This window comes from Musa acuminata, chromosome BXJ1-4 (genome assembly GCF_036884655.1).
Source record: "Musa acuminata AAA Group cultivar baxijiao chromosome BXJ1-4, Cavendish_Baxijiao_AAA, whole genome shotgun sequence".
NCBI lineage: Eukaryota > Viridiplantae > Streptophyta > Magnoliopsida > Zingiberales > Musaceae > Musa > Musa acuminata.
The window spans coordinates 4,167,399-4,187,257 of record NC_088330.1 but is presented as its reverse complement, the minus strand read 5'-3'; the positions used below and the strand labels follow the sequence as shown (position 1 = coordinate 4,187,257).

Sequence of the window (19,859 nt, the reverse complement as noted above, 5' to 3'; positions counted from 1 at the left end):
GATGATAGATGCAGCATAATTTTCGCGCGCGCGCGCTTCGGTGGCGGAAGCTGAAGAGGCGCAAATAAAGCAAGGCAGTTGATATTCACACCCCTCGGTTCTTGATCTGCCCTCTCCTGTTAGAGAGAAGTTGAGGTACACTTTGAACGAGACAGGGTCAATTTATCGTCTTGCCGCTATAATTGGTAGGGTGCGCGTAGAGCTTGGGATGACCATCAAAATGCAACGGCCGCTGACAATGAGAGAAGACCAATTTCGGCCGTCCATTCCTACAACGGACGGTCAAGAAATCTTGGTGCCGAATTTGGGCTTTTTCTGATCGGTATTAATTCTTCTTACTAAGTAAAATATACGTACAAGCCTATGACTAATCCCGTGCTGGACTTTGATGTCACGAAATAACTACTTTATTTATTTATACATCATTTTTCAATTGGTTTTGTCAATTATTTTTTAATGAACAAAGTCCACTAAAAAAATACTCACAACTTCTCATTATTCCTTATAATATAATGGTTGAAAAAAATAAAAATTAAAAGTATTTAAAAATTAATGATCAATAACATAAGGTCGATGCAAGATTAATGTAATTCGACAATATCTATATTCACGAAAAGAATCAAATTTGAACTCCTTATAATATTCTCTCACATAAATATATAGTATATTTATATATTTTTTTCTCAAATATTTTTCACATATTATTATCCCTCAATTAAAGTGTAAAGACACAGGAAATATTTATAGAACAATAATTTTTTTTCTCATAAGGATTTCTTCTCGTTTCGAAATTTCTTGTACTTGGAGTATACTATCTTCACAAATCCTATTTCTCGATTTGTGCGTGTTATCTTTGCATAGGGTCATGCTAATCTACTTTGTATCGTTCCAATTTTATCGGATGTCTCCGAAGAGACATCGTAATAAATCCTAAAATATGAATATTCTCGTAGCCATAATTGCTAGCTTGTGAGATTACCTTTTTTTAGTGTTCTTTTATGTTTGATTGATGCAGAATGCTTTCCAAATAGTATATTGTCTGTGGACATTGTTCTGTGACACAGAACAATGCTGTGGCTGCACTGAGGTGAAGACGAAGGTCAATCTGTTGCTACCATCCTAATGCAAAGCATGAGTTTATGTAGTGCGTCAAGCGTAGCTCTTGCTGGACTTTGTCACTGTTCTCCCATGAAGAAAAGAAACGTTCTTCAGCTCTACGGAGTCAACCGCGGCCTATCCTGCCTATCCTCGGTGCAATGTCAGATCACCACCCTTCTTGCTTATTTGATTCAACTCGGTGATGATGATATCATTTTGCGTGGGCTTTTTTTGGATAAATAATTGGGTGTTGACTTTGATATGTTGACGTCGACGCAAAAGTCAACCAAGGTTGCTACGGACTTGTGTGCTGATGATTTGCGCATTGCACACCCGAATCCGGTCTCTGTGAGCAGAGCACGCCGCTTCTTGTGAATGCATGATTCTGTTTCATTAGCATTCAGATTTTGTTTGATATACTCAACTGACTTCATCGGAGATGACGCCAGTTATTATATTTAAATGCTTCGATCATCCGAGCCAACGAGATATTCTTCGGCATCTCTCGCTTCTTCCTCTGTTTTCTTCTGCTGTCATTTCTTACTTTTTCTCGACCTATTGGGTATATATTATTAATTGGACCGCCTCTGTGTGGTCGCAACCTCGTTTACAACCTGAGCCCTCCCATCCGGCGAAAGGAGAGATTTTTGCAACAAGGAAGACCAAAAGATCGGTTCTTTTTGTTGTTCTTCGATTGGTGTTGTGTTTTGAACACGGATATGGAGAGGGAAGACGCGACGGAGAGCTGCATCAACCGGGCGGCGGATTCGTCGGAGGTGCACCACCCGCGGCCGCAGCAGAAGCAGATGCAAGAGCAGTACCGGCTCGACGTCTTCAACGAGGTCCTCCACCGCCAGAGGGAGGCCGCGCTGCCAGAGGCGCTCTTGCCCTCCTTTGAGGGGAAACTGTGGACCCACTTTCATCGTCTCCCCGCTTGGTACGTCTCTGTTGCGACTGCCTCTTGTTGCTCCAGATGCTTTGCGATTGGGTTTTGAAGACTGAAAGGTGGTGCCTTTCCATCTGTTGACCTCTTTTTGTCTGGCTTTTTTGGGTGTTGTCTTTTGAATTCGAATGCTACTTCATCGTTCGAATTCAGTTCTTGGTTACTTGTTTTTGCAAACCATCCACATGTCGTCGTTATTGTGTGAAAAATGATGCTGCTGACTGGGTTATAGAACTTCCCTCATGATTTTGAGTTCCATCATTTGATTATTTCTTCTAACATGGTGATTTGTTCTTTGTTTCCAGATTAGTTTTTTTTATAGTTATTCAATGGCCACCCGATTTGATGTGTTTTCTCCATTTTTTGACTCATTATTGATCTGCTACTTTTTGGTCCCTGCAGTTACGCGATGGATGTGAATGTGGAGAGGGCCGAGGATGTTTTGATGCATATAAAGTTGCTGGAACATGCTCGAGATCCTGAAAAGAGGCCCGTCTTTGCCGTCCGTCTTCTTCAGGTAAAAGCCTAACTTGCTTATCCATCATGTGATTCTCCACATGGAATATTCTATCTTTAGATACACTCTCCATGCTTATTTTAATGGAATTCAAATTAATGCCTGTTGTTTCCACCAATGCTGATTACTTGCTACTCATTTACAGTGGATTGATTGGGACTAATTTGGGTTGTGTCCTACTATTGAATTTGGAATATGCAAACTTTTGTCTGCAGCTTACTATCACCTTTTTTCGGCCTTCCACATACACTGCGTACTGAAGCATGATTTTTCTGCTTGAATTGGCTTTTTGAATTTCATTGTTTACCTTGAGACATCGTGCTCTTGGTTATGGCTTTATAACAATGGTTAATCCATTCTAGGTAATTCAAGCTGTTGATGTAGACAAAGATGATACTTCTGATTCCAGTGCACGAGGAGAGGCGAGGATTCTATCTTCTTCAGCTTCCTTTAGGAAACGAAGGTGCAACACTTTCTTGTTGTTACCGCTGTTCTCTATGCAAATAAAGTTTTCCCATTCATTATTCTCCTAGTGTTTCAAGAATTTGTTACAAAATCCTCAGTGTTCATTTGCCTTCCCTTGGCTCCTCGGCTGATCTTGAGGCCATTGATGTTGATAATGAGAGCAGCAGGCATCATGTTCAAGGCGAAAGTGCTTTCCAATTCTTACCCAGGTTTCTTTCCTCAAATTCCACCTGGATCTATATATCTTGTACATTAAGTGATGATTTTATTTGGGAGAGAAAAGGATAACTTTACTAATAATGTGAATATATATGTATATAATGTTACATACACATATAAGCATATTTGTCTGCAATGTTTTAAGTATCGGTCGGACCTATATGTACTGATCAGTAATTATGAATCTAGTATTAGTATTGAAATGTATAGCTCAACACTGGTATGCATTCAATTTATTTATTTATTTATTTTATTCAATGACACCGGGCGGTATGGGTTGATATACTGCCTCGTATACTCATACCATATTGGTCTAACAGGTTATAGGGATGAGTGCTGAATTGGTATTTCAAAACCTTGTACATTGTAAAGTTTGTGTATAAGGATCAGAGATATATATCTTGTGTATTCTCTATTCAATTGAACTTTCGTGTTTCTGCGTGTTGATCATGTTTGATTATTCATGTATCGTATGATATGAGGTGGTGTTAGTTTCCATCTATTAACTGATGATAACCGAAGTGTCAGTTTTATATAACAGATAGAAATCTATCCTGTAAATAACTCATATATTTCTTCCTTCTATTTTTGTATATACACTAAAATAACTTTTTGACTAAGATGAATGTTTTATTGCAAGTTTGTATGGTTCCACTTAGTTTGCATTTTGAACACTAATGGTCTGTTACTCTGGTTATCTTGCAGGCCTACACATGAAATAACAATTTCCACGGTTGACAAACCAAAACTTCTCAATTTGGTAATCCAACTACTTCATCATGCTACGTGATTCCTTTATTCATATCATATTTTCTTTCTGAACATTTGTATATCTGAAGGCTGCTAATTTCTAATTTCATATTATGTTATCACATGCCTTTGACTTCTTGCCATATCTTGGAGCTTGTTGTAGGTTCTAGATCTTGCAACCAAATATGATATGTTCTTAATACAATGCTTTGCCGCAGATAGTACATCCAAATAGACGAGTTCAATCAGTGGCTTTTAATGATTGGATGTTTGGATTAGTAAAACTAGAATTGATACTTGGTAATTAAATAATTTTTATGGAGTAGGGGTTAACCAATATGACTTGAAATGCTTCATTCCAAATTATTAACAAGTGTGGAACAATGTAGTTGATGCAAGTTTGAATTCAGAAATTTCTTCTTTTACTTGCAAGGACAAGGTTGCATATGTTGACCTAGTCCAAACTTTTGATTGGTTGGAGCCTGAAGCTTTGAGCATTGAGATATTCTTTTTAGGCCATTAAGTCACACATACAAGTTTGTCCGAGTATTGTTATGTGACAATCATGGATTAAAATCTCAGGCCAGCACTGGTACTGGTTGGTGGCTGGACCCATAAGGTTTAGTGTACCTACACTTGGTTTAAGTCAGTACCAAACTACCAATTGGTATCACCTAGACCATGGGGTGGAGAGATAGAGAGATAGAGATAGAGATAGAGATAGATAGATAGATAGACAGAGAAAGATAGAGAGAGAGGAGAGGATTGTACCAGTTTAAGGATGAGGCAACAGCGACCCAGATCAAGGATTGTCACATCATTCAGATCGGTATGTAATTTAGGCATGCTTCAACTTGGACCCATTGTTTCATTAATTTATTCATTGATATAGTATTTCAGAGAGATAGATAGGGTCAATGAAAGAAATTGTGATGGCAAAAGATAAGATTTTGATTTCAGATTTTCTCGCTGGAAATAAATGTTGAGCAAAGAACATTAAGTTGGGTAACATTAAGGTCTAGATCAAAATCGGATTGGTTGGATTGGATAATACGGATCCGAGGTTTATATTTGGGCAACTTTTCATTATTTAGTTCATAATTATTTATAATTGACTATTTTATAATCCTCAAATTTAAAATTTTAATTTTGAAGCTAACTATTTTTCATTATAATTTTTAAAATTTGATGATGCAAATACTTCGTTAATTTCAGCTTTAACATACAATATTTCATGATTTGTTGCGTGCTGCAATTATACACTCATATTTTTTATCTTTAATTTTTTAAAGTTGTTTTGTGCAAACTCATAGTACTGCATTTATTACTCTATAGTTGCATTTTGTAATTTTATGCATAATGATGTAAAATTTAAATTATTTTGCATAATGTTATGTACTATATTTTGCTAGATAACAATTTTTTCATTCAATGCTATTTACTAGTTATTAATTTATTGCATCTGAATTGTGTTTGTTTCCTTCTCTTATTTTCTGGTTGTAACCTATGCACTATAGGTTGGAGAGCTTGCCAAATTAATTTATTGCTCCAAGTATGGTTCCAATTCTTCTGATATTTTCTCATAATCCTCCCTTTTCCAATTAATTTATGAATCCCAATATGGATCCATACTTTTTTTCTCACAGTGGCTTGTTGAAGAACTTCATTGATCTCAAACATCAAGATTTAAAATCAGAGACACTAATATTTTTAGGAGCATTTAATCCCTGATAAATGGTGAATTGCGATCAGGTGATCAGGGGTAACTTCTCCTTTGGTGAAAAGAAGAAACTTCAGAGACAAGGGACTGATTGTAAATTAATGGGTATTATTAGTCTTGTAACCTTGTCTATACTTTATCAGTTATATAAGATTCCCATCAGTAACGCTAGTCATGAAGTTAGACAAGCACTTTGCCAATTAAAATTCTATCAGCAACAAAACAATGGTTCATTCAGCTTCATGAAGCATAACTTTGTGGTGTTTCAAAATTTGGTCGGTAAAACAATATGTATCACTTAAAGAATGTGTCACCATCATATAATTGATGTACAACAAACTCATAGGCATTTACTTTCGCAAGATTGAAAAACAAAAAAAATGCTTTCAGCAGAAATAATGGTATGGAAATATGTACAGTAGAATTGTGATGCTCCTCTCACTTGTATTTTTACAGAGCACATGAACTTTTGGAAAAAAACACACTTATAGAAGTAATACTTATTGTTCCTGTTGATATGGTCTTGAGATTGTTCTTTTTTTATGATTTCTATTACTTGCTGTATTTCCAGTTGACTTCTTTGCTTGGGGATGTTGGCCTGGACATTCAAGAAGCACATGCATTTTCAACAAATGATGGTTACTCGTTAGATGTCTTTGTTGTTAATGGATGGCCTTATGGGGTAATTTTTCTTGTGAACTCTATTTGATTTATCACCATAAAATAACATGCATTATTGACATCAGAGTTATTTATTTTATTTTTTACTTAAGGTATTATATATAATTGATGTGTGCTATTATTAGTAATGTTTAGGAATAGGTGTCTACTGAAGTTATGATTTGACATCTACATTGTTATATATAAGGAATTTACTATAAATAAAAAAAGGAAAAGGAATGAAGAGGGAACAGTTATGGAAATTGTTTGCAGTTTAAAAACTCAGTTTAATGTGCTGTAATGGTTCAAAAAGTCTTAACTCTTCAGGATAACTGAAAGGGTGTTTTAGCTTCCTTTCAATGACAATATAAACTCCTCTATATTGAAGAGTAAAGGCGTATAAGAAAATTCTAGTGCATGCAAAGTACTGAATTTTTCTCTCTTTATTGTCTAGTTGAGTTATGATTCTTAAATTAATCAAGAAGTGAAGTCTTACCCATTTAAATCACAAGATTCTTGAAAATCATGATTTTTAAATTCACCACCATGATCACTACAAATAGAAGAATTATAAAATATTTTTTATTTTGAATTTGTATACAAAACTTGGTAAAATATTTGAAGCAGTCATTTTTATGTGCCAAGATATATGTCCAAGTATATCTACTATAGTCATCAATAATTACAACAATATATTTATGACCTTCTAGATTTGTAATATCAATATGTCTAAATAATCCATATGAATTAGTTGTAATGGTCTAAAGGTACTTGGTTTTTGGGTTTAAAACTACTCCTTATATGTTTTCCTAATTAGCATGCATCACAAATTTTATCTTTAATAAATTTGATTTTAAGCATTCTCTTACAAGTTCTTTGGATCCAATTTGTAAAATTATTTTTATACTAGTATGTCCTAGTCTCCTATGCTAAAGCCATGTATCATTATTTAAGATTGAAAAATAGTGCATTATGAAAATCATTGAGATCAATAGTATAAACATTATTATTTCTTAAGGCTATCATAGATTTATTTTTTGTGTTTCTATGATACAAACATGATATTCAAATTTAATATTATAACCCTTACGATAAAGTTAACTTATGCTTATTAAGTTGTGTTTCAACCAAGGTTCGCAATACCGTACCGTACCGGTATTTCGACCTGGGCTCGGTACCGGTACGGTACGGTATACCGAGCGGTACCCAGGTGTGCCGAGTACTGTAGTACTGCTACAGTGCTACAGTACACTACTACAATGCTACAGTGCACTCGGACCGGTAACAGGTGGTCCGTGTACCGATAACCTATCGGACCGGTACATACCGCCCGTACCGGATGGTACGGTTCGGTACGGCAGACCTAGGTTTCAACCAAGAGCACATCTTCGATCAAGAAGTTTGATTTGTTATCAATATTTTCAATACAAATGAATTTTCTTTTGTTGTCTCTGAATGTAACATATCCTCCATCTAGGCTAATGAACTTTGAGAAGTTTGTAGGATTTCTGGTCATATGCCTTGAATATCCACTATCAAGATGTCATCTTTTGCTCTTAGTTTTTGTTTGGAGACAAGCATACAAGAAAGAAAGGTTTATTTTAAGTACACATTTAACTTTGAGTCCTGCATAGTTAGATCTACCTTCTTGTCTTTTGCCTTTTGGCTTTAACTTCCAGTGAATAACATAAGAAAGTTTTTGGGTATTGAGATACTTGAAAAATGCTATAAATTATGGATTGCATTACAAATGTACAATTTTTGTACTTGAGTGTTACAGTTATGCAAATTGGGCATCCAATATATCAAACTCTAGATCTACTAGCGGTTAGTTGTTCACTTTAGGTGGAGCAATTGTTGCTTGGTCATCCAAGAAACAAGATTGTGTCACTTTATCTTCTATGCAATCAGAGTATATTGCATTGTCAATTGCAAGTAAAGAGATTATTTTGGTTTAAGAGATTCCTAGGAAGTATTCCTTTTATAAATTCACCTAGTAAATCTATAACATTGTATTGTGACAACCAAGCTGCAATCCACAATATAAAGAACAAAAGGATAACAGAGAGTTGTAAACATATTGTTATGAGATATAACTTTGTTCGGAGACATGAAAAAGGGAAAGATAGTATTATAATACTTTCCTACGAAACAAATGCTAGCAGACCCCTTGACAAAGCCTTTATCAGGCGATAAATTTACTAAAACCATGAGAGGTATAGGACTATTACTAATAAAAAAAATATCTTGATTGAAACCAACTCTATTTCTATGATACCACTTGAGTGTGGAAATTAAGTTATAAGAGTTTCTAAGGCAATTCATTATGAGATATTTGTGAAATGGAAACAAGGATACATTTCAAGTGCATTGTTTAAGAAATAGTGGGGGTATACTATTTTTGTTAAAGTCTTATATCAGGTTAATGCACTATTTACCACTGTAGAGGTTGGACTCCTTAATAGACTTGTAGCTTTGTAGAGTGAGTTCTGGACACTTTTGATGAGTCTACCTTTGCCAGTAGAGAAGAGGCTGCTTATTATAGATCATACCAGTAAGATCCTATGAGTATTTGCTTAACAAGGATTCAGTGCAAGGCCCATTAAATCGCTACCAAATTTAGAATGAAAAACTCATATTGTGGATATGGTTCCTTACGTCCCATATTCAGTGTAAAGTTTAATGTTAGTCCACTTATGGATATACACTATATGCATCCCAGACTTTACATTTTGATTTGTAATTTTATGATTTATATTTTTATTATATGTAAATTTAGTAGGGGATCCTTATATATAAGGAATTTATTATAAATAAAAAAAAGAAAAGGAATGAAAGGGAACAGTTATGGAAATTGCTTGCAATTTAAAAACTCAGTTTAATGTGCTGTAATGGTTCAGAAAGTCATAACTCTTCAGGATAACTGAAAGGGTGTTTTAGCATCCTTTCAATGACAATATAAACTCCTCTATATTGAAGAGTAAAGGCGTATAAGAAAATTCTAGTGCAAGCAAAGTACTGAATTTTTCTCTCTTTATTGTCTAGCTGAGTTATGATTCTTAAAGTAATCAAGAAGTGCAGTCTTGATTATTTCGAGTAATAAGCATTGTATCCTGGAGATGGAATTTTCATGAAGCCATCTGCATCACAGTGGGAAAATTATCTATCTTGAAGACGGTTTCCTAGAAACGCCTTGCCTAATTTTGTTTTATTCAAGTTTTACTCAAATCAATGTCTTTACTACAACATACACACATATAGAGAAATTGACATAACACATAAAATTAAAGATGTTATGTTGTTGTATATGAAGCTTACAACAAGAACAAGCCATAAGGTCCTAACTATTTGGGGATGATTGCGTGAACTGAAACTTGTGGAGGGCAACATCATCAGTTAGCCTAAACCTTAGCCACAACCATTTCTAACTAAGTTTTTAAAGCCTTTTTTTATTTTTTACTTTTTTCGTGCTATTAATCCTAATTAACTAAACTCATCTAACTGTTACTTATGTCTCCTATGAACATGTCCATACTACCTTAAAGTGTTCTCCATCATTTAATCCCAAATCAAAGTTACCATAAGTGTTCTCACATATGGGTATTTCTTTTATCTTTCCTAGTAGCCCACGTATCAATGTCAACATGTGCATCTTAGAAATACAAAGTTTTTTTTAGCATATCTGGCCATACAACTGCCTTAAGCAATGTTTTTGTATTTCTAAGATGCACATGTTGACATTGATATGTCATGTTTTTATAGCAATATGGACATATCATCTGTAAACCATATCATGTTGGCAAGCAACTGCCTTCGTTGTATGGCCAGATTTTTAATTATCATCTATAAACCATATCTGGCCATACAACTGCCTATAGAATTTTAAAAAAAAAATTAACCATTAAATGGAGATATCAGTAGTGGGAATGCTGACATGAGTGACAAATCATCTTGTGAAAAAGAAAGATTTCTTGCTAGTGGAAGGCTTTCCATGTGCTGTTAGTCCAAGTAGAGTGAGTTGGTCCTTAAGGAACCCTGTAAAGGCTGCCGTCCTATGGGTACATGAAAGCTTAATGTTCCTTCAAAGGGTCCTATAGGTACATGAAAGCTTAATGTTCCTTCAAAGGTTTGCCTTACTAATCCATACCGGTGTACTGACCAATTGTCGATATGATACGTATCGAGCTGTACCAAGCGTACTGGCACATGATACATGGGGGCATACCGATATAATACCCATACCGGTCCTCTGTTGGGTCGGTACATACCGCCCATACCTTGGTTCTTTGACTACTGAACCATGCCTGAATCTTTGAGAGTTTAGTCTGGTAAAGATGGTTGCTTCCATTTCCCTCCCCATTTTATCATCCTATTTTAAATTTATGAATAATAATAATTGAGATCTATAAACTTTTATTTCAAGGACCTTCTTGTCCACCTCTTTAGTTTGAATAGTTTTGTTTTCTTCAAGTCTTAGCAGACCTGGAAGGAAAACATCCATACAATCTGACCTCCAAGAATTTGGTCCATACGACTTGTTGTTATTGAACTTCTTGTTCATCTATTTTAAATTTTAACTATACTTGTAATGTTATTTTCAGTATTTCTGAAGTTGCACATAATATACATGGCTTAATTATACTGAATTTGGAACTTTTGGTTTCCAATATTTGTATACATGGTTCAATTCTAGAATTTATTTCAACTAGAATCTCATCACTTCAAAATATAACCTTAGAAATACTAAATTTTCATTAGATAATGACAATGTCTTGCCTCTATTAGGATTTATTTAAATGCAAATAGTGTTATTTTAAGGTTCTTTTCATACCATGAATTATCATGTATGCATTTTTTATGATTGGTATTTGACATTTATGCAGGTGCCAGTTGTCAAGCATTTAAATTTGCTTAGCATCTTTATCCTAGAAAATACTTAAAAATCTTTGAAATTAATTGGAAAGTGGATATTACAATTTTTAGTTTTCAAATATTTTTTGAATAGTCCATTACTTCTTTCAGAATAATGACTAGTTGGTGATATTATGTCAACAATGTAGATTATGGTAATCACATTACGCTTTTAATAAAAAGCCATTATGGGTTATTTTCTGTTTTTTTCCTTCTGGTTCATTGAGTTGGTTAACTCACTTGTCCTTGAATTTCTAGGAAATCGAGAAACTTACAGAGTCCTTGCAGAAGCAAATTTTGAAGATTGGGGTATTCTCTTTATCTTTTTAGGCTGCTGACAATTTTCATGTTGATTGTCTCCTTTTTCAAGATATGAAATTATGAAGCTGCTACCATTTAATACGTTTAATATTCTCCGATTATTGTTTTAACTGATGATGATTTTTCTTTCCAATGCAAACATAACAAAAATTGGATCATCCTGAATTGTTCTTTATTTGGAAGTTTTGCATATAGTACAATTTCAAAATCAATGTTGATCCATTACTTCCATGGTTAGCTAGTCAGAATTATGATATTCTGTTACTTATGAACTTCATATTCTTACTCTTATGCTTCAAATTTGTTCAAAAATAGTTTTTTTGCTCAAAAATGTTCCTATTTAGTTAGTTTGTTTGACCTAGATGATCTGTGTGAGAATACCTCGATACAAAGTTAAGCACTACTTGAACCTCTCTATATATGTTGAAGAAAATTAGACCATTTAATGGGAACACGGATCAATGGACCAGGAGGACCGATGCAGAGTACATGGTACATTCTATTCTGCTCATGGACTGGAACATGAACAACCCGAAACATGGCTTACACTCTAGTAAGCCCTGTGAATCGGGCTTATATCCCAGTTCTAGTTTTTTCTAGTTTTTACCCTAAAAATACCATCACCACCACCTTTGTGTCTCATGCCTCTCTTTTTCTCTGGTCAGTCTACTTATGAAACAAGGTTTACTATCCTGTATGCCCTATGAACCAGGGTTTATTACCCGATTTCTTTTTTTAGTTTTTACCCTATATAACCCCTAAAAATACCTCTCTCTTTTTCTCTCTTGATTCATCTTGTTCCCTCTGCTCATTGTCGTGCCTCCCATGTACACGATCACCTGTCACCCTCTGGCCCTATCAAATCGATACAACTTCTTCTCCATTGCTGCCTTGTCCTTTTCTTCACCACCTCTTCCCTTGCTTTTCTCCACCTCCTCCTCGGCCTCTTTTCCTTCTCTCCCCATAAAAATAAAAAAAATTCTGTTCTTAGTACCTTGGTACGTTTCAGCATACCATGTGTTGGTATTGTGAAACAGACTAGATTCATACTGGTCTGAATATGGACCAACACAAATCCAGTGTCCAAATTTGAAAATCTTGGTGGTCCTCGTCTCATGCTATTTTTTCTGTTCCTTTTATTATTTTGTATTGAGACTCAGCAAATTATAAGATAAGAGAATATTTCTTCTTTCCATTATTTACTAATGCATTAGTTGATATATTATTCTGAGTAACAATGGTGCAGATTGAGGTTCCGTAATGAGCTTTTTGGGTTAGTTATCTATTGTACATTACTGGTCAGTTAGAGATATTGATGTTCTTTGTTATTATGTAGCTTCTTTTGTCTTTCAAATTGTTTCATCTCTTCCTCTATGCTTTGGCTTTTTGTTATCTTTAATACTAAACTCCAGTAGGTTCAAAATTTGTGAAATGGTTCTCAAATTCTGTACAGAAGCAAGCATGGTTGAAAGCTCATACATGGTCTCCTGCGATGGAAATTGCACAATCTAGTGAAGGCACCTTTAATCATGCTGAAGTACCAGCACATGGAACTGACGAATGGGAAATTGATTCACGACTTCTGAAATTTGGTGATAAAGTTGCATCAGGATCATTTGGTGATCTGTGAGTTCTCTGGTTGACCAATTCAAAAGGCAATGAAAACTAACAGAAACTTCTCTTACCAATTTCCCTGTCTAATATTAATCCTTTTCAGATATCGGGGAACATACTGTAGCCAGGACGTGGCAATTAAAGTATTAAATCCTGAGCGTGTAGATGTTGATTTGCAGCAAGAATTTGCTCATGAAGTTTTTATTATGCGGTTAGATACATTTAACTCCATTTTGTGTATAGTCTTCAGTCAGTTACCTGTGCTCTCAACAGCAGGGGCTTGAGCACTTGTTGCTTGGATTTGTGAGAAATAGTATATATGGTATGTTAGATCTTATCATTCAATTAAACAATTAATAAGAAATTTGGATATGATGTGTTACATGTCTGTCAAGAATTGCTGGTTATACTTGTAAACATTGACCTAACAGGTATCTGATTCTTTGATCTATGTTAATGTTGGCCGCTCTTACCATGTGCATTTTTCTTTAGGCACTAGGTATATGTTTATCAGTTCGAACAGTATTTGATTCTTTGGAGTTTGGACTATGTTAAAGCTTACCATTCTTATCATGTGCACTTTTGGCGAAATTGGTACTAGGTAATTACAATTTCAACATCCATAAAAGTCATAAATCTTGAAATTGTTCCACAATATGCATTTAGAAGTAATCTTGCCTCATCTTTCAAGGTTCACTGACAAAACCAGAAGCATATTTGATTGAGAGTCGAAGGTACAAATTAGACAACCTCAGTTCAATGTATATTATATTTGATTTCAACCTCACCTCATCATTCAATGCAAGGTCCGTCAAATCGTACCATACCAGAGTTTCGACCCGGGCTCGGTACGGTATGGTACCGGTGTACCGGGCGGTATATCAGGGCATACCGAGCGGTACTGTAGCAGTGTTATATTATAGTATGTAGTACTGTAGCAGTGCTACAGTATAATACTGTAGCACTCTAGCGGTACCGGACGGTCCGCGTACCGATAACCTATCGGACCGATATGTACCGCCTGGTATGGGCGGTACGCTTTGGTACGACAGACCTTGATTCAATGTACCACAAAATTTTCTGAAAGATACATATTTCATCAAAAGGCTGATATCAGGTACAGATTACACAACTTTCCAATGTCAATGACAATGTACAATGCTTTCTTGTGCTTGGGTCCACATTGCAATCCTACTAATCCTTCATTATTTGCACATGAGAGAGGATGTTAGAAGTGGCAACTCATCTCAGTATCTTTCAGGCTCTAGGTAAAAGGATTCATTAGGTACGACTTTGTTTGTTATGGTATATAGTATACTAGTCATGAGTTCCAATCTGGCTCTATACCTTTTTTATTAATATATTCCTGTTGTTTACTGACATATGCGCCTTTGTCATACAACTTTGTTTGTCTATTAATGCCCTTCAGTGAAACTTTGGACTATGTTATGACTACCTGTCATGAGTATACCTTTTTCTTTTCTTTTGTCGACTAATGTCCTTCATACAAGTTTGCAGGAAGATTCGTCACAAAAATGTTGTGCAGTTTCTTGGTGCTTGTACAAAGCCTCCTAGCTTATGCATTGTTACAGGTATTATTTTTGGAACAACTTTGGGTTGCTACATTCTGTATATTTAACCAAGGATTTTAACATATGCAACTTCTAAGGACTCCTCTATTTTGTGTACTATTGTCAGAGTTCATGTCAGGAGGAAGTGTGTATGACTCTCTTCATAAACATAAAGGAACCTTCAAGCTTCCAGTTTTAATTCGAGTTGCTACTGATGTATCAAAAGGAATGAACTACTTGCATCAAAATAACATAATCCATCGAGATCTGAAGTCCTCCAATCTTCTGATCGATGAAAACAAGGCAAGCTATTTGAGTTCATGCAATTTTCAATTATGATAGTTGATAATATCCTGGTACCTCTAAGACACTCCAACTTGAACCCAGGTGAGGCTAACCATGAAAAGGTCTTGGCTGGCCACTCTATGGCTGCAAGTGGCCCTTTTATGTCAATGTATCATCCAAGCCTTTTTGTTTGACATACTTGTGTTTGCCACCATTATTGTGCTGCAAAATGTTAGAATGACATGTTGAAACACCACAGTCAATTTTGCTGCTGTATTGTTGCCTTTGTCTAGTCCTTAACTAGATCACTGGAGCCAGAGCCTCAAACCCAAAATTTTAAGTTGGTACTGCTAATGAAATACACCAGCTGGTTTATATCTTGGTTTCTTGACAGCAAACACCAAAACAGCAGGTGATAAATTATTAAATAAAAAACTAAGTAGTTGAAGGGGGTATCTGGTGATTAACCTCACTTCATGTCGTTTACTCTTTGGCTGATATGCATTGTAAGGTACATTGGAACGTATGATGAGACGTTACTAAAGCAGCATTTCTAGGTGTAATTTAGCAACCATTTGCTCTTTTTTCTCTACATGTTTACAATGTCGCTGAATTAATGAGAAATTATATTTATAAAGAATGCGTATACGAGTATACTTGGACTTTCAATCTCTAATTCTTCTATAAATCGTAAATATATATTTTGTGTTGCAATGCTCATACATCTTATCTTCTTTTCGTAAACAATGTCACTTCTAGATGTATCGTAATCAAATTCTCTTCTTTTTGTTCTTTGGTATCAATTAGTTTTAATACTCAATTGATAGTTCACCTCACAGGTTGTTAAGGTTGCAGATTTTGGTGTTGCACGTGTTAAAGCTCAGGGTGAAGGAGTTATGACTGCAGAAACTGGAACATATAGGTGGATGGCACCTGAGGTAATCAATTCGACGTTTTTTTTTTTTTGCAAGTTTGATTTACTGCATGTGTGAATGATGAGATTTGCAATACCATCCGATATGGTTTTCTGTACCAGACAATAGGCTTGGTATCAAACCTGTATCAGATGGTACAGAGTCTATACCATCTGGTACACCCTATGCAGGGTTGTATCACCCATTACAGTGCAGAACAGGTTATGCAGACAGTTTTTTTTTTCGTTTTTTTTGTCAAAATGATGTATCTGAGTGTTGTTAGCCACATTGTGGAGATGACACTATCTCCTCAATTGGTATCAATCTCTCAATTTTGTCTTTATATGCACAAGAGAATGAGGTTGGATGGGACTTACCAGCATTTCTAGAATAGGTTTTATCGGAACTTGAAGGATAAGTTCAGTCATGCACTCTTTAATTAGTTATGTGAAGACAAAGGGCTCACCATTCTGTTTCTCCTTTCTTCGATGTTGAGTTGTAGTTATTCGGATATGGCCATCTGCATTTTACCACCTTCAAGTATTCATTGTGAGCTTGGGTTTTGGTGGAGGAGCAATTCAACATTGTGGAAATGACATCTTCAGTTTTGTTAAATTGATACGATGTTCACCAACCATTTAGTTCTTCCTTTCTTTGTGAGGAGGAAACCTAAAAGCTAGAGGATAAAGAGAAAGGAGAGAGGTGTGAAGAGAGATTGAAGAGAATGAAAGTGGAATGAAAAGAAATTCTAGAAGAGAGGATATTGTTGTGATTGCTCTTACAACTTATGTGTCAAATGGCTACAACAAACTATATTATGGACTTTAATCAAGACCACTACTCTACTGTCCCCCCACCCATAGTTAAGCCTTGTTGGGAGGATTATGGGTATCTAATAGGGGTGCCAGCCCCTTGGCTTAGGTGACAACCTTATGGCTTGGGTGATTGAAAGTTGGTTGGCCAATTAGTTGGTCCCCATGTAGGGTTCCAAATCTATTCTGTTATTCGCCTCTTATCCTGGTCTTCTTCTATGATTATTTGGATTTTAGAGTCCACTTGAATAAGATTTTATAGAGAGTTAGCTGCTCCAATCAAATAAGTTGCCAATTCTGAGAAGTGTTCTACATATAAAATTGGCTAAAATTATAGCATAATGGTAAAACTATATCATCGGTTGGTGCACAGTTGAAACAACATATAATTTCTGATTGATATGGGTAAAATTCCTTTGTTTTTATTGGAGGCCCCTCTGTTTTGCGACCTCCTATGCTGTGGAATAATGCTCACCAGTTGATTTATCCTAATTTATTTGAAGCTAGAAATTCTTGATCAGATGTTGCTCTATCAGATAGTAGTGGTTACATGGTGGCATGATCATAATTTCCTGAGAATGGTATTCCTTGATTTATTAATGTCAATGTGCAATATATTGTAGATTCTATTGTTCAATAAATTCATTTTTTTTATTCATTCTGATGTGTCCATCGGTATAAAATTCAAATATAGGTCATTGCACACTGGCCATACAATCATAAGGCTGATGTTTTTAGCTTTGGAGTTGTTCTTTGGGAACTGCTTACATCTAAGGTAAGTTCATAATATATATAAATATTTTTTTCGGTATGTTTTACCTTATCTGCTAAGCTGATGGTGTCTGAAATGTCTCACATTTGTCCCAGCTACCATATAGTAACCTAACACCACTCCAAGCAGCATTAGGTGTGGTTCTAAAGGTATACACTAGCTCCCAGAGTCATTTGGATGTTCAGCCATCTTATTATTCCTCATAATTATCATTATTACTGCTTTTGTCTATTTGTCTTATTGTTATTGTGTCAGTGGACATTGTGAGGCATTACATCCCACCAACAATCTCCCCCCACAATTAACCCATCATTTTCTATATCTATAGCTCAATAATGACTTGGCATGCTATTTTTGTGATGCCAAGCATATAGGATTTTCATTTTGACTAATGGATGTTCTATTACTAAGTGGACTAGCATGGAGCACTCAGATTGAGACCAATAAATGAACTCATTTTTTCGCTTCAACATTAATGAGAGATTCAAGTGTGATTCATCTGTATTGTGAGAGAGAATAATTTTGTTACCTCATCCAATTTTCTAATACTATATGAAGTGGCCATGGGTGCTATCTTGGTTGTGCTATAGATAACTTTTTTCCTGTGGTTGCCATGTCTGTAGCTAAGTTATTGGTTTATCGTGCCTTTTATATAATCTTCACTTTCCATTGTAATCTTGTCATGTTTTTCTTATTACAAGATATCCAACTATAGAGAATGTTATAGGACTGCTCCTTGGATAGGCATCAACTGCAAATAAGAAGATAGGATTTTCTGGTGTCGGCTAACCATCAGCTATTATTATCTTGGTTTCAAGCTTTTGCTGAATGCATAGCTTAATCTATCAAGCTTATATTCTTGAACTTTGTGCCAAATATTTGATTCTTCTCAATTTATATTGAGCTTTATATTCAGAACATTGCTGAAAAAGGCTTGAAAGATAATCCCTATGTCAACATCTAAAGTAACCGGTTCCTTCTTTCTGCACAGGGCTTAAGACCTCCGATTCCAGAGAATACTCATCCAAGGCTTGCTGAGCTGATTGAAAAATGCTGGCAACAGGATCCAGCTCGAAGACCTGATTTTTCAAGTATCCTTGAGATACTGCAACGCATAGCCAGCGAGGTTAAGTACTAAACAAAAAATGTTATCCCTGTAATGACTTTGATGGTTTCAAAATTTTCCTGAGTGATTGTCTTGAACAGGTTGGTTGTGTTACTGAGGATCGTCGGAAAAAGCCATCGGGCAGTATCTTCTCAGTTTTCAGGTGAGGCCACTGAATTAAGTATGCTACTTGTGGCTTAATATGTGCACATATCATTGGCATCATTGTGAGCAATTTCCAGTTCTTTGTGGAAGCACCTTAAAGTTGTATAGAGTTCGTTTATGACCTTCCAGTTTTTGAGATGTAACTCCCTTATTGTCTTCTTTCTCTCTCTCTCTCTCTCCATTTAATCCATCATTCCCGGAAGTCATTTACATGTTTTCATCAAAACATGGAATGAAATGTAGATCTACAATGGATAATGCTAAGGTGTGTGGGATGCTTGTCATTCTGTGAACAACAGTCTCTGCTGTTGAATTGTTTGTGCTTGTGAAACTTCTTTGGCTTGACATATCTCAACTTCTGCTTGCAATTTTGTGGTAGAATCAACTATGCACTTCCTTTTTTTTTCCTTTGCAGGGTTTAATAGTCTATTTAGTCTCTCTTTTTTTCTGATTGTGATGAGGAAAAGCTTTTTCAAGTTTCTATTTTCTTTCCTAAATTTTATTGACTGCTAGTTTTCATAATTCGGTAATCCGAATCCAATTTTTCGGTATTACAGCTCAGACTTTGTTCATAAGAATTTGTCATTATTTCGAAAATGAAGTCTCTAATGCTTCAAGTCAACCATTCGTTGAGAAACTTAATTCTTGAAAACCTACTTATTTGGTCAAAAATAAATTCTTGAAACTATCAAATTTATCAGCTTTTAAAAGATAATTATCATTTTCATTAAGAATCATAATGAGTTTATGAGCATAAAAGTCATATTAAATAAAAATAAAAATTTGCTCCTCCAAAATATATTCACAAGAATTAAGAAATTTGAAGAAAAATGAACTCATGGAAAATCCAAATCATTACAAGAGTATATTGATTTATGAGGATTTGATACTCGGTTTAACAAAAAATATATATTATTAGTTAAATTAAAAATTATTTTACTCGTTGAGTTATATAAAAAATTATTATTATTAGTTAAATTAAAAATAATTGATTTATTTATATTTTTTAGTAAATTC

At 35.1% G+C, this 19,859-nt stretch overlaps 1 protein-coding gene and 1 non-coding gene across 2 annotated transcripts; one reads left to right on the top strand and one right to left on the bottom strand.

The window, feature by feature from the left end:
• Positions 1 to 819: 819 nt before the first annotated feature.
• On the bottom strand, positions 820 to 917 carry LOC135672712 (U6 spliceosomal RNA). Its single transcript, XR_010513069.1, has one exon. It is a non-coding gene; the product is annotated as a U6 spliceosomal RNA (small nuclear RNA).
• A 774-nt stretch (positions 918 to 1,691) lies between these two features.
• LOC135642450 (serine/threonine-protein kinase STY46-like) lies at positions 1,692 to 19,159 on the top strand. Its single transcript, XM_065158612.1, has 16 exons — positions 1,692 to 2,035; positions 2,444 to 2,558; positions 2,921 to 3,021; positions 3,122 to 3,232; positions 3,948 to 4,002; positions 6,284 to 6,394; positions 11,542 to 11,592; positions 13,058 to 13,230; positions 13,322 to 13,429; positions 14,737 to 14,810; positions 14,917 to 15,092; positions 15,914 to 16,012; positions 17,495 to 17,575; positions 17,668 to 17,721; positions 18,564 to 18,698; positions 18,779 to 19,159. The coding sequence occupies exons 1-16, from the start codon at positions 1,818 to 1,820 to the stop codon at positions 18,842 to 18,844; spliced, it is 1,728 nt and encodes a 575-aa protein (XP_065014684.1). The 5' UTR covers positions 1,692 to 1,817; the 3' UTR covers positions 18,845 to 19,159.
• Positions 19,160 to 19,859: the final 700 nt, after the last annotated feature.

Excerpts from the sequence above, each read along its gene's own strand:
- LOC135642450 (XM_065158612.1), top strand. The coding sequence starts at position 1,818 with ATGGAGAGGGAAGACGCGACGGAGAGCTGCATCAACCGGGCGGCGGAT. Across the intron at positions 3,022-3,121 it reads GCTTCCTTTAGGAAACGAAG|TGTTCATTTGCCTTCCCTTG; the intron begins GTGCAACACTTT and ends CAAAATCCTCAG. Across the intron at positions 6,395-11,541 it reads TTAATGGATGGCCTTATGGG|GAAATCGAGAAACTTACAGA; the intron begins GTAATTTTTCTT and ends TTGAATTTCTAG.